The sequence below is a fragment of the Carica papaya genome, chromosome 7, assembly GCF_054855325.1.
Source record: "Carica papaya isolate Zhongbai chromosome 7, ASM5485532v1, whole genome shotgun sequence".
Taxonomy (NCBI): Eukaryota; Viridiplantae; Streptophyta; class Magnoliopsida; order Brassicales; family Caricaceae; genus Carica; species Carica papaya.
The window spans coordinates 806,012-825,795 of NC_142315.1; the positions used below are offsets into that span (position 1 = coordinate 806,012).

Consider the following 19,784-nt stretch of genomic DNA (forward strand, 5'->3'; position numbering starts at 1 on the left):
AGAAGCACAGGTGACCTTATCTCTCGCCTGTGATAATAATTTGGCCGATGCACGAGTACTGTGTTATTTTTCTTAACTAAGTAAAACAGAGATCTAGAGGGAAATTACATATATATATATATATGCTTGGAGTACTATTTGCATGAAGAGAAAACAATAATTAATATATGCATAAATACATATATATATATATATACAAAGGAACAAATGCATTAGTAAAGAGCTTCTTTTCTGAAAAATTTATTCTCATAATTTATATGTATATACAATTATATGTAAAATATTTATATTTATGTTTCGGCTGAATATTTGATACTTTCTTGTTTTTCTACAAGTGTAAGAAATCCTAATGACTTAGCTATAGAGTTCAACTTTGAAATATTGTTAAGGATTTTAAAGCAAATAATTGCTTATTTATCAAAGTTAGAGATGAGACATCAGTAAGTGGAGTACATAGCTCGGCATAAGTCAAGTGAGTTTTGAATAAAAGATCTTAGAAGGCACTTTCGGTGTCAGAGTATCAATTCACTAGAACAATAAAAGACTTTCGTATACATATCCAGAAAGTAAATGAATTTACATAATCTTTTAATTGTAAATTTATATATATTGTAGTTTAATAATGACATACGTAATGTTAGAAAAATAATTTAGTGATAAGAAGCGATCAATATAAATAAGTAGTAAAATGCAACTCACATTACGAAATATAAAGATAAAGATATCGTCTACTTAAGTAATAAAGTATGAAGCAAAAAATAAGATGGTGAGTGTCTCGAACCAAGTTCTTTGAGCTTATTTAAGATCATATAAAGATTTATGAAGTGCAATAGCCTAGTTGATCAACATCCACGAACCCTTGTGATTGAGTTATAAAAATGTTCGCCCCCAAAATTCTATGGAAGAAGATTTTTAGTTACTAAAAATGTCAATTAAAGCTAGCTCACAACAAAGACAAGAACTATATTGAGGGTACTGAATTTTGATTGTACCATTTTGTAATAAGACAAGTACTATAATAGTTAATCGTATCATTTGTGTGCTTCTGATATGAAAGAACAATTTGTTATATATAAGATTGTACGAAATGTGACAATATACATAAGATTATAAGTATGTTTATACGAGGGTTTAAATTTCTGTCACTACAGCACATCATTTTTGTAAGGTTACAAACATCTTTCAGTAGAAGAAAAAAAAAAAACACAACCATAATGAAGTCACTTATTATGTTATCATCATCTTTCAACAAAAAAAAAGATTATATTATTCATAAAATACTATATTTATATATATAATACTATCATCAGATAAAATTAGAACAAAAATAATTAAAAACGATTAGTTTAATTAAATATTATTAAAATTTCATATCAATTATCGACCACCATTACACTAATTTTTCGTTCACAAAGAGTACCAAATTCGGTAACAATTTGATAACAAGATTATGAATTTTTAACTAAGTTAAGTACACACATTAAAAACGCACACAAAATTAAAAAGTATAATCCAATATTACATAATCTCGTTATCGATCATATTTATATCTCGAATTATGTTGATTTTCGTTAAATATCAACCCAAAAAATTTGGATAATTCTTTGAATTAATTTTTTTTTTTATTTGAGTTTGTTGAATTTTGACTTGTTGATTTTGATTTATTATTGGATTTTTATGTGGTGACATATATATTTTATTTAGTAAAGCAAATATATATATATATTTTTAAATTTACCCAAATGGGTATGAGAGACTATCTATTATGAATTTAATTATAATATATAATATTTAATTTAATAAAATTAATAATTTATTTTATTAATATATTACTAAAACTAAAATTAAGCTTACTTTAAATCTTCTACATAATTATGCTTTCTACGAAGTAGGTTATGAACCCAAAAAAACTTCATTCAACGACAAAAATGTTCATGCACCTTTTTTATGAAATAAAACCCAATAATTAATAATAGTTTAATACCAAAAGTTTATATGATTATGAAGTAAATCACATTATAATTACAATTATTATTGTGCTAATCAGTCACGACATGCATACAGCATCAAACACTGTTATTATAATTGGCATGGAAAAGAGAGAAGTTTTCTGCAACAAAAGCTGGCAAAGCAAGTGGGACAGTCCGAATGTCTCTTCCTCCTCCTCCTCCTCCTCTCTCTCTCTCTCTCTCTGTCATGTATATATATATATATACACACAAACTATACGTATATATATGTGTATAAATATTAAGCTGAATGATGATAATTAAGTTGAGAAAAGATAAAAAAAGAAAAGGTAGATAGGTGTGTAGGGATACTCTGGTATGAAAGAAGCATGGAAAACAGCTCCAATCAAGTAGAATAAATTGTCTCCTTTTCAATGTCTCTCTTTTGCACGCTCTCCTTTCAACGAAACCCCCAATCTACACTGCAACTACTCACCATCATCCTCATATACGTATATATATATATATATATATATATATATATATATACATCAAGTTACACAGAGTTTCGTACGTTATATATAATATGTATTATCTGTACATCAAGTTACATAAACGAGAGAATTAAAGAACAATCTTTATCTTATACTTGAAAAATTCAATAAACCCTACAACACAGTTACCGTATACACTATAGCTATATATATATATATATGTGTGTATATGTATATATGTATGTACGTATAGACAACAGCATCAACCATCATGACCCTTGTCATGTCATTTAAATTAACACACCATCTTGGCATCAAGCGTATGAAATGAAAGGCAGTGGGAAGAGGTAGGCAGCTACTTATATAGGAATAATTATTATATTGCCAGTTCAGTTTCCAGTGTATATTTGTCCTTACTTTATGTGGGAGTTATTATGGAGTCTGTAATACCATATGTCATCCATCTACGTGATTTATTCATCATTAGAATGATAAACATAACCTCAGTATATATATATATATATATACATACATACATACATACATATATACATATATATAATTTGTATTATTTTTAATATGTACTTGATATATTATTTTTAAATTTTAAGTTTCTTATACAATATATATATTTTTTAATAAAATAAATATTAAAATATAAGAGAATTTAATAATCATAAATCATTGTCTGATATATATATACACACACATACACACACATATTTATATACATACATACATATATATATATATATATGATTAATATTTTGAAGGGATTTATTATGATGTTAACCCTAGAAAAAACTTCATGACTATCTTAGATTTCTAGATAATAGTGGAAGCCAGCTAGTAATCTGTCTTTTTTCTAATGTATTTATGGATGTTGTGTGGATAATTAATTGTTAATTGTGTTTAAATTTAATTAATTAAGCTAATCACAATTAAGAAAACGAATTAATTATTTTGAGTCTCTAAACTAGCTTAAAATTGTTGTGATTTACATTATATTTTGTTAAAATTTGAAATTATTACATCACTTGGAAATTTTTGATAATACCAGGGATAAAATATATAAATATTTAATTATATATCTACATATATATATATATATGTATATATCGTCGTCGTCGTCGCGGAATCATTGTCGATTGAAATTTACATATGTTACTCTGCTTATCTCAAATACCATCTTTGATTAAAGAAATTTTAATTAGAGAAAATATACTTCAATATATATCTATATATATATGAAAATTCATGTGACGATGATGTATAAGTATTTAAGGTTGATGGATGGTGATGGAGATGATGATATCTGGATGGATGATGATGCTGATGCAGATCAAAGTAGGTCCTGATAGATTCACTCGTACTCACCAAATCAACCCGGCCATGATCCGAAGAAAACGAAGATGTGACCCGATACTGTTTTTTCTTAAATGTATATACATATATACAGCCTTATGTATATACGTATTTTTAGTTGGTTCCAAATTTATTACTTTAAAAATTAATGACATACATTCATATAACATATCTAATATACTTATCTACAGTATTCATCGTTAAAATAGTTTACATCTTGAAAGATCTCATAGTTTCCTATATTTTTCGGTCGATAAATAAATTGCGATATATAAATTTTATAAATAAATTTAAACTATTTTAATAATATATTTTTTTATAAAGAGTTAGTAATCAGTATCATCGATTATGAGATTATGAGATTATGAATTAAACATGGTAAATTTTGAAGGATAACTTGTGACGAGGTAGGAAATTGTTATCGGAAAACATATAGGTTATAGTCTTTAGTTTGATTGTTTTAATTAGTTCTCTAACTTTGGTGAGAGATAATATTTGTGGGTTCGAGTTTTTTGAAGGTGGGGATTATCGGGATTCAGGGTTTTATTTAGATGTGTGTTTTCTAATCATTTATAATTGATTTATAATATTTAGTGAGTAGGTTGATTTTATATTTAAAAGTTAATTTTTTTAAAAAAAAATATTTCTCTATGAATAATTTAGAATAAACAATTTAAAACAATTATTTACGAGTTAAAAATAAGTTTTTTTATAATTTATAGTATTAGTTATCCGAATTCAATAAGAAATGTAACGTTAAACTCGTTAATTTTATAAAATCAAAATTTTTTTAAAGTTCTTAAAGATATAGATTTTATAAAATTAAACATTGGTTAGATATAATAGTTCTTCACATAATCTAAATATTATATTATAAAAAAAAGCTATTTTACCCTATTCTTTGCAAGATTTGTTAAATTAATTACTTTTCATATTCTTACTTAAAATAATAAATTATAGTTTTACATGGTCAAGTAAGAGGGGTTTGTTGAGTTCCTAACTTTTCAATGCTTAATATATTAATGATTAATTAGATTGATAAAATAAGTTGATAATTAATTAGGAAATAGTCTTCATTAAAAAGTTAATCAACTTTTAATCACTTTTTTAATGCTTATTGATTTAAGCTTATATCTAATCATGTTTGGATTAGATAATTATATTCATGTTTTAATTCATTATAATCATGTCAACTAAAAAAAAATCTAACATCCACCCATTTTTCATTCATTACATCTGATCTTACCCTAAATGACAAAACCCTATATATGTGTGTATATATACATATACCCCCTGTCCTGTATATATATATATATGTGTGTGTGTGTGTGTGTAAATTGCTGTATATCATCAATTATCGTTTGCCTTTTAGCCATGGTGTTTCCAAAAAGTACAACCTCGATGTCAGTCTTCTTAATTTCTATATATATATATATATATATATATATATATATATATATATATTTTATAGTTTCTTATTTTTGACTAATTACTAATTGATGCTTTTCTAAAACATTTACTGTCAATGAATTATATAATTAAAGTAAGCTTTTGTTTATCAATATAAACTTCTTTTGGGTGGATAAAACCAAAATATTATATATATATATATGTATGTAAAAGTTACTGAAAAATTAATTATTGGGTAACAACAATACCATAATTTAATGATGAAAATATTTTTATTTCATTTAATGATAATAAATTAAAATTTTAATGAAAATATATAATTCGTCACTTTATAAATATATTATGAACTAACAATAATTGATATATTAAATAATTGATTCAATAAAATAAAAAATTTATTTTATATGGGTCATAAATTTTTTTTAAATATTTAAATTTTTTAATATAAATTTACGTAATCAATTATATCTTATATGATGTTTAAATATATAATTGGACACTACTATTTTTTTTAAAAAAAATAATTGATGTGAAATAAGCATAATTGAAATAAGAGAAATTAAATCATAATTTATCATTGAAATAAAACACTTATATGAAATTTTGGACAAACCCATTTTGGTTAATCTTGTTTATTGTTTATTCCCCATTTTAGGCAGGCTTTAATTGATTGAGAACATGATAATTACACACTTCATTGTGACAGCTAAAAAGGGGAATAAAATTAATTACATCATTTACTAATTAGAGATTGAAAAGATGAACCAAAGCCATTTTAGTTACTATTACATATAATCATTAAATTTCAACAAGCCTAACTTTTTCGACATTAACATCGAAATTATACGTATTTGGTAGTCTTATTTTGTATTGTTAAATATGTTATTAACGATGTTTGTAATTTAGAATTACACGAAAATAGATTGAATCATAGTGAATTAAAATAGATTACCACTATGGTTTTTGATTCCCAATTTGCTTAGCTAAAACAAGTTGTGTGCCACCATGGTAATCTCTCAATCCAACTTAGCATTTTGAAACAAATTAGTGATATCCACACAAATCCCAAATGGGTTTTTGATTCCCAATTATGCAACAAAAAGAAAGAGTTGTTCCCTTGTGCAAAATCCAAATTGGGTCTTGACCCATTATCAATTAATATATTCCATTTGTTGTATTTTAGTTCTTTCAAATTGACATGACTCCCTTATACCAAAATCTTCAAGAACTTATTTGGGTATTTGACATAATACCAATCTTGATTAAGGGACTCTTATGGGTAACCGGATTAGGGAGAGGGAGAGAGAGAGGGGAGGGAGGGAGGGAGGAGGGGCCAAGGGGGGTCCCGAGGCCGATCGACCAAATCCTAATCTCAAGAATTTGTTTGAAAAATTTAGCAAGAATTTTTTGGCCGACAATGTGTTGCTTTTGCTTGTCAAATCTACGCCACTATCAATGGAGATTAAACTGTTTTGGACTTGTGGGTAGTGCGGGCATGTGCTTGCCTCACTACCCTCTCTTTTCTTCTAACCCAATATTGTTAGGCATGGTTCTATTTTGGGAAAATTTTATGATGAGTTAGGTTTGGATTTATTTGTAAATTTGTATTTATTTCAATTTGAGATAACAATAATTGTTTGTTTTTAGGATCAAAAAAGAAATTCACATAGGATTGCATATGAAAAATGAATTATATATTTTACAAATTAATAATAATATATTTTTATAATGCGTATTCTAATCACCCGACTCAGTTATTTATTTATAATGTAAAATCGTAACTCTTGATTTTTATAGTAATTTCGGGTAAATTTATTTATTTTTAAGTGTTATTGACTTTTAATAATATATTTATATTTTTAAAAATAAAATATTTATTGTAAATATAATTTTAATATATTAATTAATTAAATAATATATAAATATTAATTATAGTACAACAAAAAATAAATTTTTTAAATAAGAGCGTATCAGATTACGATCCGTCTCGAATTCGTAGACTTTAATAAAATTTGTTCGTAAAAAGATTATGAGATTCCAATACAATTTTTATATTCTTTTAAAACAAGTTGAAGTATAAATTTATATATAAGTTTTAAAAGATTATATATATATATATATATATATATATATATATATATATATATTTCCAAATAAACCCTGAAGAACACTGCATCATGTTCTAGGATTCTAGAACTGATTTATCAAAAAATTTAGACAAAAACACAATTCCATTCCATATAATTTGTTACAGTCTGATATCTCATATGTTGGGACTTTAAATATCAATACAGAAATTTGAAGGTAAATACATTAAAATTAGAGAAAAATAATAATAATAAACCTAACCACAATAGACAAAATAGTAATTTGCTTATAAATCTATTGAACTAATATAAAAATATATTGAATTGGGAAGAAATATGCTTCATTCAATCTGACTTAACAAAGAAATACTACTTATACAAAACAAAAAGTTCTGGGTTTGATCCCAAAGTAATATGGAAACTAGATAAATATTCATATTAATTAACAGATATCCATGGCAGAAAAATAGGGTTAAGAAGAAGGATAGAGGTAGGGAAAATATGAACTAGAATATAATAAGATCATTAACAACACAATAATAAATCAAAACCCCTTTTCTGTATATAGATTATAGATTGTAGCCTGTAGGGTATTTTCACTTGGTACAGTAACCAGCCTGGAAAACAAGAGAGGAGATAATTGATAACCTTTTGCTTTTTGCTAGAATTTCTGGATAACAACTGAATTGGCAAGCCCAGCCTGATCTATGGTTTGAGCTGGATCGGTAAGAAGTTTAGGAGGAAATCCCATCACCTGCAGTTGATAATTCCTCATGTTCCCAGGTCTAGATGCATCAATGAAAGCACGAATATCGTTGACAGTATGGTGGTGATTGAAGTTCGCGATCATGCGAGTCCCGTCAGCTAACCTGAGCTGAATAGAGGTTGACGGTAATGTTTCATCCACAACAAGGCCCATAGAAGGGGTTGGAGCAGTGGTGGCTGAAGAGGAAGCTGCAGTCAGTTCAGGAGTTGCTGTGGCACTACTACTGCTACCAAGGGTTCTTCCCACACCTTGAAATGGAACCTGGCGTTTCTCTGGTTCCTGCAAAGGCAAGAATGTGACCTCAAAACATAGGCCCCAAATAGAATTGACTAGATTATTCCCAAAACTTATCTAGTATGAACCTGGATAAAACTGGAAGATAATTTTGATGCGTTGATAGGGTGGCAAAACATATAGATTGTGTCTAAACAGTTTGTCTCGTACATAACATAAAAGGCTAATACCTCTAATCCATACATTTTTTTTTTTAAATAAACCTCTAATCCACACATAACCCGTTTAATATACAAGTCAATCTGTTGAGATCCACTTTCACTTGCTCTGTTTATCCTAAGAGATCAAATGAATTAACAAAAGTGAAATCTGAATTGATCCGTTTAACCTGTATATTAATTTTAAATTGCATAATATCATAATATACATATATGCTCTAGACACATCTTATACAAGTGTATATCAAATAGGTTAAATACTAAAAATGGATCACAGTCAAAGGAGCAATCTGTTCGACTTGTTTCACAAGTCAAACAAGTTCAAAAGGTCCAAACGAGAAGTGAGTTCAAACAGCTTATACTCAATATTCAACAGATGTAAACTGGTTTGACTCAATAAAGATACATTCTTGTTTAGACACTAAATCCAAATCCATTTAACTTTGTCCCCAAATAATTGGTGCAAATGAACTGTGTTAAATTTTGTCAACACCAAGGTTGGAGCAACTATGTGCATTCATGTGGGAGGATGTTTACGAGTGACAGTTATATATATATATATATATATATATATGGAGAGAGAGAGAGAGAGAGAGAGAGAGAGAGAGAGAGAGAGAGAAACTAACAGGGCATTGTTGATCCTTCCTTATCAGATTGACACGGACAGAAGCCCTTCTATCTGCAGGCTCAAGCTCTTTTGGGCATTCTGACTTTTTGATGCTCTGCATCAAGATTTATTAAATTCATTAGCAAAACAGCACACCAAAATCCCACACTAAACTGTTGCCATGGCTACGTATTATCGAACAAAAGTAGTAAAAAGGAAAATGAAAGGAAAAATTCTGTCAGCAACCTAAGCATATTACAACAGGGAAGGAGATTCTAGCTTTTAAGTTCTAACATACCATACACCTTATCTTTCCTTAAGCGCACTTTATCCCTTCAAATATAAAATGATTTACCTCGAGGAAAGATGCATTCTCAGGGTCATCCAACCTCCTTAGAGGACCATCATTTACAGTGAAACCATTGGTCCAGAAAACAATATTGTGAGTAACGGGCTCAGGCTGCTGAGGAGCAGATGGTACAGGCTCTCCAGAGAGTAATCTACCAGTTCCAGTGAAGCTTCTTGAGCTTGAAGGACGAAACTGCTCGGTAGGCCCTTCTACAGCTCCTAGCTCTCTAGCTTGATTGAATATTGCATCCACATCATTATCCTTTGAAGGATCTTGGACAACCATACCACTGCAACATAAGTAATGACGGATGTTAGTCAATCATGGGAATTCCATAACATGATTTCAAACTGAACTTCCAGGGAGATGGTACCCGCTTTGAATCAAGCTCATAGGAATTTTGAAGATTAAGGAAGATAACTTCATAAGCATGAATTATCATGGAAGGCTTCAATTCAATTAACTTGACCAATAATACACATATTATTTCTTTTACACAATATTTGAAAAATTATTTCTTTTATGAAAAAAAAAATGTTCAATTCAAATTATTATTTTTTTATTTATAGAAAAAAAAAGCATCACAGAAATAGGAAGATAATTACAGGAACAGAGGAAAAGATAACCTCGAAGAAGGGGAAAAGAAAAAGAAACATAAAAGAAGAAGAGCCAGCACAACCCAATGAAGAATAGCCGGCAACTCTCTGTGCACATAGCACACCCCATGGACTAGGCCCAATGCATAAATAGTGACTATCAATTATTACTCGCCAGTTAATCAACACAAAACATGGTTAATAAAGTAGAGCCATACTTAGTATTTGATTTCCCAAATTTTTATCAGAGAAACTTCAGCAGTGTCTACCATCAACAATTGCATTACAAGGATTTGTCAGTGGAGCTTTTTTCTTCATGATTGTACCTGCAATTTTCTTTAACATGGTGTGCTGACAAAAGGTAGTAAGCATTTTTTACTAACCCATATTTAATTATATATTTGTAATTATACAAAAATATTATTCAAATACTCTTCTGAACAAATATTTATTTTTATATATACGTGTATGATGGACCTTTCTTCAGCACACTTCTAAGAACACCCTTACTATAGAATCCTTAGCTTACGCCTCTCAAACCATTCTTGATGTCAAGCACTATCCCATCCACTCGAAATTTATCCAAGAAATTGCTTTTGCGATGGTAGTTAGCGATCACATAAAAAAACTTAGTGTTATAATTCACTTCCTTGATCCACAAAAGTCTAGAATGTTCTCTCCAGACAATCTCTTCCAGAAGATCCCCTGAGACAAGTCCAACTTGGCCAGTTACCTTCTCTCCTTTTTGTCTCATGAAGGCCCGAGGTAGAATCTTTCCTGTCTAGATCCTTGATTTCTTGGGTTAATTTATTCTGCCAGTCTATCTCCTTACCATTGGCCTCCACACTCCAAGCCTTCAACTTCTCTATGACAACTGCAAGCTTTCTGGCAATTCTAAAGCTTGTGAAGCCTACAAAGTGTTGATCCTCCCACCAAACCCCAGCCAAACCACTGAAGCCCCTCATCTTGAGCCATTTGTTTTCAGAAAATGGAATAGGACCCCATTTGATATCCTGGAGATCAAGACTAATAGGATGGTGATTTGAAGTGACTCAAAGCAAGACCTTTTGATTAACTTCAGCAATATGAGTTTAAAACTGGAATGTACAAGAAGTCTATTCATTTTAGAGAATACATCATTTTTACAAAGATTGGACCAAGTCCATCTGCTGCCCACAAGAGGGAGGTCAAGAAGGCCAAATCTATTGAGAATGTTCCGAAATTCATTAATATATGTTTTTTTATAGGAAAAGAAACTTTATGAAGAGAAGAGGAAAAATACAAAAGGGAGAATAAGACATCCTCCTAAAGAAATCACCCAAAAAAAATTAACAAACATAAATATACAAAATGACTAAGTTGTTATTGAGTAAAGATGATAGCCTCCCAACTCAAATGGAGATTGGAAATTGCTAGCCCAGAGAAATGTCTGTGCATATTGGCTGGCCCATAAGGTTACCAAAAAAATCATTCTTTCCCATAGCTCATTAGTAGATATATGTGTATCATCAAAGATTCTTTGGTTTTTCACAAGCCATAATATCCATTAATAGAAGATGACCCCTCTGTGTAATAGTTTCGGTTCTTTCTTATCCCATTGCTCTTTTATGCATACATATAAGAAGGTCTCAACTGTAGGAGTAGTGACCCAATTAAGTCTAAACATGTTAAACAATCTTGTCCACATCTTCCGAGCTATCTCACATAGAGGAATGAATGTCAAATCCTCTAAAGCATGGGACACATCCAAATATTGACCGGTGTGAGGGTGATGAATTTGTAGCATCTCGTTGGTATTTAGTATTTCATGCATAACTGTCCAAGTAAGCACTTTTACCTTTGATAGAACAAGGGCTTTCGAGAACACTTTAGCAATGCGAAACTAGCTTAATGGAGAGGTTTTGACAGGATATTCAAAGAAAGACTTGCAAGTTTATATCCCTAAAGGTTCCAGAGACCAAGTCCTGGGCTCTGGGAAGATGGGTGGACTGGATCCAGTAATTCCAATAGGCTTTGCAATTCAAGGGACTCCCAGTTAGAATTTGTAGCATCTCGTTGGTATTTAGTATTTCATGCATAACTATCCAAGTAAGCACTTTTACCTTTGATAGAACAAGGGCTTTCGAGAACACTTTAGCAACGCGAAACTAGCTTAATGGAGAGGCTTTGACAAGATATTCAAAGAAAGACTTGCAAGTTTATATTCCTAAAGGTTCCAAGGACCAAGTCCTGGGCTCTGGGAAGATGGGTGGACTGGATCAAGTAATTCCAATAGGCTTTGCAATTCAAGGGACTCCTAGTTAGAAAGGCTACAGGTGAAGTGGAAGTTTCATGCCATGCTTCCCTCGCTGGTGGAACTGAATTGTGAGACTAGGATATTATGTCTAGATGATAGGTTGAGCAAGTGAGGGCATTGAAAGTTGATCACCCACTCAGGTGTGTTCCCTAATACATCTTACGAAAGCACTTTTGCAAGATCTCTCGTAATCATCAAGGACTATATTAAAATTCCCCCAATGACCCAAGGAAGATCTCAATCCTAGACCACTTGCTTGAAGTCCTCCTATAATAACCTCTCTTTTATTTAGAGCCTTAATAGCTCTAAATAAATCAAATGCCTTATTTTTCAGCTCATCAAAATCCAACATTAACTTATGAAACTTCATAATTTTAGTTATTCTTTTTATCAGTACTTACACAATGATCTTGTATTTTCCACTCACCAAATTGATAGGTCTAATGATCAGATATGGGTCGAGGGAGTACCTTTTGGTTGAGACCCAGCAGAGACAACGAAAGCTCAGTGGATATCAAGAATCTATCAATTCTGGAGTGAGAAGGCTTGACTCTTTGGTTTCTCCAAGTCCAGTTTCCCCCTTTGAGAGGAATATCTTCCAGCCCCAGATTGACAATATTATCTTTAAATGCTTGAGCCACATAAGTAAAAAAGCTTTTCCCTGATCGTTCATTGCGGTGCGAGACCATGTTGAAGTCCCCACCCAAAATCCCATTTATCCCCCATCTGGATTAACATTGGAGCAGCTCATTTCATAATTTTTCTCTGTCTGATACGTGACCCCAGCAATAAATTCCAAAGAAAGACTTTCTTTATTTTTCTTATTGACGAATAAGCAAGAAATAGAAGTTTCATCTTTTATATAGTTGGTGCATTCCACTAATTCTGATCTCCAACAAATGAGGAAATCCCCAGTAGTGTTGTCCGCCGGAAGATAGAGCCAGTCAGTTTCATGAGAACTCCACACACTTTTGACAGTATAATTCTCAATGCTGGCCATTTTGGTTTCTTGAAGGCAAATCAAATCCGGTTTCTACCAATTCACACATCCCTTGATGATATTTCTCATTTTTTAGTCGTTTAAACCTCGAACATTCCAAGATATGATTTTGTTAATCATCAAATTTCCTGTCATTTCCCTACTGTTGGATGCAACCCTGTTTCTCCCTTCATAGTTGATAGAAAATTGCAGTCTTTTTAATTCACGGGATCCACCCTCAACCATTTTTTTTTCTTTCCCTTACTGGCTGTCTCATCGCATTTCTTTTTTTCCATGGCTTTTTTCTCCAAAATGGCAAATAATGTCATCGCTTGCTATTAAAAGCCTTCAAAAGTGACCCCTAAGAGTTTACTGACTCTAAGAATGTTTCATCTTACCCATGTAGAGTAAAATTGTTCGTCACGATGAGTCACGACATCTGATGGCTCAATCAATTCCATGCATGGTTCAGTAGACAATATAGGAGGTAGGTGGAACACCGGCTCAGATATAAGAACCATTTCGAGACCATAGAGCGAAGAAGATGAGAAGAATGGAGAATAAGCACCTGAGAGCTCCTTTTTGCCACAAGTATCATCAGACTCATTGGGGAGATGAGATGTCTTTTTTTGCAAAGGGTTATCAGTCATGCTCCCCGGTTGGCTAGGCATCGAAACCATTAGGGTTTTTTCGAGAGTGGTCTGTTTAGTCCCTCTTACAGCCTCATAAACCCTCATGAATCTCCTCCTCCGTGCGTTCTTGCTCAAGAATCATTTTCTCCTGCTCCCCCAAATTATTAAAGCTCAAATTATCTAAACCGGGCCTCCAGGAGGTATCTTCCGTGTAAAGATCCTCAAGACAGGCCCTAACCTCTTCTCTCAACTCCCCATTGCCCAAAATCATCCTGTCCTTTACCTCCAACTCCTCAACATAGTTAAGTCTTCTGTGGGGATTAGACAAACTATGGAGAAGTTTTGTGTTTCTATCACCCTCCTTTATCCATTTAGTTCTTTTCTCTCATATTCTTCCCTCTCTAGGCCCCTTCTCCCTCTAACCGATCAATCCTTCCTAACTCAGAAAGCAACTCATCTTTCTTTTGCCCCTCCACGCTAGTAACCTCCTTACTCCAATGCTTTAACCTTGCCTTGATCATAGACAAATTTTTTATAACTTTGAAATTGGTATGACCCTCCATCTTAATCTCCTCCCACCATCCATATTATCATTGAATCCGTATACCTTGAACCACTTATTGCCAAATCTAATTAGGCACGAACATCACTTGATGCCATCAATGTCCAAACTAATTGGAAAATGATATGATATTGTACATCAGAGGAGCTTCTATGTTAACCCTGTCATTTCAGCTTAAAAGCATGTTGACATAATGGACCTGTCAATTCAAGAAAGATTAAAATTAAAATTATACCAAGTCCATCTACCTCTTATGAGTAGAAGATCCATAAGATCAAATCAGCCTTTCATACTGAAAAATTCCTCAGTATAGAGCCTAAAGGAATTCTTTTCCAACCAAACCACTCTATTGACTCCTCCCCCCCCCCCCCAAAAAAAATAAAAATCTACCTCCACTTATTCAATTTGCATTTAGAAAACAAGATATAGAGCAAACCCCCAAGATGTTATCCTCAATCTCCAAACTATTTTTGTTCGACGAAACCCCCAGGTCGAAATAACTCTCCATCCCACCTCCCTAATTCCCTACATCGAATGAGCCACCAAATCAGACAAACAATCCATTTTTATTCTTGCAAACATACAATATCTCACTTCCATCTACTCATGAAACTTTTTAATGTTTATTCTCTTCTTTTGGTCATTAAACCCTCTCACATTCTAAGAAATTAGTTTGTTTATCATGAGAACCATGTAGAAGCTCCACCTTTCCTATCCTTCCCTCTTTTGTCTATTTGGTCATGATTTATAGAATTCTACAATCTTCTAAATTTGCTAGTCCCCCCCCCCCCAATAAATTCTTTTTTCCTCATATTTGGTTTTGAAGAAACTGTGTTTGATTTCACCATGCTTCTACATATACATGCCTTAATTAAAAATTCAAAACTTGCTCCCGAAAACACTAAAAAATTAACCCTCAAAACACCGGTTACTTGCTAAATATTTTCTTAAGACCCAAGCAGAAATCCAAGCCCACCTCTAGCTCCCCCGCACTGTCTAGCATTCCACCTCCCTTCCATCAATAGACCCCTAAACCTCCTTGAAGTCAACAGAAACAACTGGAAATAGCCTTTCGCTCCCTCTCCCCTGTTTACTCTCCCACTGCGACACCCTTTCTTTTAAAAAAATCAAGAACTCCCTCTCCCCCCCCTCCAGTCCTACTCATTCAGAAAACCATCCAAAATTAGGCAACTGGATTACCTCTGTGAACATCATCTTGCTGCCAAAAGAAGTCTCCAAAGCCTCATCTCCTTCCTCCTCTAACACTCTCCCACCCCTATCACAATGCCTTTCAAGTCCACCAACTCGTTCCCCCTTTCGTCCTCCACCTGTAACCCAAGCCCATTTAGCTCTATCCCAGACCGAGTATCTCCTCTTATGGACTTGTTTCCTTCCACTAGGTACAAAGGAAATGGGTTTGATTTAGCTCCTAAATCTTCCCTTCCTCGACCTGAATTCTTTTTTCTGGTAGGAGGCCCACCAATTTTGACATTTGAAATCACATGAACCGGATCTCATCTTCTTCACCCGCTCTAGACCCTCCTCTACACCACACATTGTCTCCATGTAAGACTTCACTCTAGATACTTCCAACTTTGCCTGGAACACCATTTTCAACTGGAACATGAGATATTGCATACCAACAACACCTTCTTCAGTGAATATCGAAATTCCCCCAATTTTTCCTTCCCTCCCTTTGACTCAAAGATTATAGGTTTAAAAGGTTTGCTTGTTAGCTCCCCCAAATTAACTAATGTTCTCCACCATCCCTGAGGCATTGGCTCTTCAGGGACAACAATTCTTCGCCTCACTTGTCCCCTTTTTCTGCGAACACCAAAACCTCTCCTCCTGTGTTCTCTCCCATTGCCACTTACAAGCTATGCTTTTGTCCCACCATGCTTCTCACCTAATAATCCTTACCCTTCTCCTATGATAAATCCCAAGGCAACCAATCTATCAATCTATCTCCTTTTCCCAAAACACAGTTGTTGACTTAAAACCCCTTCCATTCTCACTCAGCTGGAGCCGTTCACCCTTCTTCCAATTACCTCAAAAATAAAGGATTTCATTCCACAACCAGGAACATCTTGCTTGAGGAGGATAACATATAGTCCACACCTCACAGGAGCGTATCACGTGTGGGGATCATGCTGAAAACCAAGCTAAGAGGGAAAACAGAAGACAATTTTGCAAACCACTCGCAAGTGCATGTGCATGTGATCCACGCGGCGGGGGATGGTTGGTCAGTCGACTTGAATGAAGGTGGCAATTGCAGAACAGAGGATGGCGTAAGACATTATAGTGCAGAAGTATGAGATCACGAGAGGCAGCAGCTGCAAGAGCTTGTGACGGTGAGTGCATGGTTCCTGATGAAGTTTCACCCCAGGGATTTTTGGGTCTGTCGATTAGGGTCTTCTTAAGTCAGTGCTAGGGGCTGTGTCAGATCACCTCTGGGCAGTGACCCGTGAATGGCCAGGCAGCCATTGTAGTGTTTAGGGTTTGGGCGAATTTACTCGTGACCAGTGTGGGGACAGTTTTCAGATCCCACATAAATTTTAAGTAGCAAAACAATTCAACAATTCATCATGACACCACTAATGATATATTGCAATGGCGTGAGCTTTATCTGTGTTCCCTTTTTCCTTTCCTTTTCACCCGCAAAATTCGCTAAAATACTAAGCATCCAATTGAACACAGTAATTCACATCATTATCCCATAATGGATCTCAGGTACTCGAAAAGCACACAAACAATTAAATATATACAGGCCGTGAACTCAATTTCTTCACCAAAAAACTTGATTTACTCATAATTCCTTTTCCTCGCAAACTAAACATGCTTTCAGTTTCAGCTAATAAAAAATGGAATTTTTAAGTAGGATTACTATCTACTACTAAACGAAAACCTAATAACAACGAAGGAATTCTATAAGAATATATAAATAGGGATTGCACCTTTTCTCTCCACCAGTATAGAACTCTTGAGGTCCGTCGGAATCGCTATCAGAATCAGGTCCCGACCGACGGTTCAGATCCGAGAGCGTGCGTACACCGCCGGCCCGACCGCTCGATGACTTACCCGGCTTCTTGTCTCTTGACGCCATTTTGACTACTTGGATTTGCCTTCTTCTTTTGATTGAAATCAAAATTTTAGCGAGAGAGATGCCGGGATGCTTTGCTTTGAAGCTAACAGCCATATTATATGCAAAATCAGAGAACTGATTGGGACGGGAGATGATGTCCCACGCTCTGTCTGAAGCGCGTATGCGTGGGGTTTAAGATATTGTTAATTTAGACTAGCATAAATTATAAAATAAAGTTTGTTTTAGTAAATATTTTTGAAAAATCATCTTTAAATTTTACAAAAAAAAAAAAATCATATTACAAATTATTATATTGTTTATTTCATTAAATTTAACGCAAAATTAAATACTACATTATATAAAAATTATATTATTTGAATAAAATTATATAAAATTAAAAAAGTTTATACTAAAAGTATAAAAAAAAATTCACACATTTTAATTTTTCATAATTAAAAAATATGTAATAAATAGCTTATATAGTATATAATTTTAGAATTTATAACCAATTAAAATAAATTATATAGAAATGTAATTGCTCTCAAAGTCTATTTCTATATTTAAAATATTTAAATAAATAATTATTATATATTACTACACTCAATTATTTCATTAAATAACTAGATAATTATTACTTACATTATCATTTAAGTTTTATTTCAACACATTTAAAATTATTTTTAATTTTATCTTTTTGAAAAAATAAATAAATTATTTAGAAAAATACATCATAAATAGAAAGAAAACATTTTGATAATAATAAAAGAAAAATAAATAAATTACCAATTAAACATAATTATAATCATGAGAATAAATAATAACCCTTATAAATAAACAAATATATATATATGTAAGAAATGCATAATTTCGGCTTGAAGATGAATATTTTTAATTAAATTAATTGATAAAATTTTTAATTAAATAATCGGTTATATGAACATAATAAATATTTTTTTATTAATGATGTGATGTTAATGTGATATATAATTTTTACCCAAAAAAATATACATGACGTACAATCTATGTATGTATATATATATATATATATATATATGTTACATGACAAAGAAAAAAGAATCTATGCATGATAATGGCACACATCATAATCTAACTTTATGCACACTTATGTCTATGTATAACCAATTAATATTATGTAAAGAAGATTCTATTGTAATTAAAATTTCTATATAATTAATTGAATTAATTATAAAAATTTAAGCAACGTAGAATGGTTTAAAGATAATTCTAACTCTATTTGTTATTATTATTAGTTTAATTAATTAGTTATTTTAAAAAATATATATTTAATAATTTATTCAATATTTTTAGAATAGAGAATCGATTTAACTTAATATATACTTTGTGCTGGCATATAATTTTTTAAATTTATTTTAAAACGGCAATAGAATTTTTTAAATTTTTTACATAACATGATTTATATAAAATATTAGAAAAATAATATTCCAATTTAAACTATTTAATACATTATAATTTTTTAAATAAAAATATATATATTTTCGTTTTAAATAATAAATATTCACTAATCATAATTTAATTTATTAAAAATAATATTTTATTTTACTTATGCTGAAATCGGAACCCAAATGTCAAATCCAAGTAGTAATTTTCTTCGATCGAGTGCGAGTGATAGTTTATTTTTCTTAAAAATGGTAATGCACGGTGTTCACTTTTCGATTGCATCTTCACTTTTTAATGGCATCCAAGGCAGTCGAGGACACAACAATGGCCGACGAAAACGCGCGAACCGGACATAACCGGACAGCAAGCAGAGACGACAATAACCGTCTCAATCACGCCTGCGATGGAGGATTCTTATCCGGTGCCGATCTAGACGACGACGACGACGACGGATTTTCCGACGACCCAGAGAGTTCCGATCCCGACACCTCCGAGTCAAGGCCGCTGTCGGATCTGGCGGCGAGTCTCCGTGTCTTCTCCGAGTCGATGCTGAGGATGGAGCTCGCGGAGATGGAAATGGTCAAGGCGAGGGAAGCTTCGAGGTACGAAGCGGAGAAGCGGCGAGCGGAAATGGAGGGAGAGTTGACTCGGATGGTGTTGCAGACTCAGTTGCAGGTCGCATCATTGGTTGGAGGACAGAGTTCGAGTAGAAAAAGGAAGCGAGAAGAAGAAGAAGAAG

The 19,784-nt window shown here is 32.4% G+C and overlaps 1 protein-coding gene across 1 annotated transcript; it reads right to left on the minus strand.

Moving 5' to 3' along the window:
- Nucleotides 1-7,603: 7,603 nt before the first annotated feature.
- LOC110825322 (plant UBX domain-containing protein 3-like) lies at nt 7,604-17,758 on the minus strand. Its single transcript, XM_088207221.1, has 4 exons — nt 17,499-17,758; nt 9,486-9,768; nt 9,150-9,245; nt 7,604-8,350 (listed from the first exon to the last, which is right to left on the minus strand). Exons 1-4 carry the CDS (start codon nt 17,738-17,740, stop codon nt 7,967-7,969), a joined length of 1,005 nt encoding a protein of 334 aa, XP_088063347.1. The 5' UTR covers nt 17,741-17,758; the 3' UTR covers nt 7,604-7,966.
- Nucleotides 17,759-19,784: the final 2,026 nt, after the last annotated feature.

Bases quoted from the DNA above. Each gene is read 5' to 3' on its own strand.
- LOC110825322 (XM_088207221.1), bottom strand. From the start codon at position 17,740: ATGGCTGTTAGCTTCAAAGCAAAGCATCCCGGCATCTCTCTCGCTAAA. The intron at 9,769-17,498 runs GTGCAATCCCTA...CTTATGTTGCAG, and splicing joins TATACTGGTGGAGAGAAAAG to TGGTATGGTTGTCCAAGATC. The intron at 9,246-9,485 runs GTAAATCATTTT...ATCTTGATGCAG, and splicing joins AGAATGCATCTTTCCTCGAG to AGCATCAAAAAGTCAGAATG.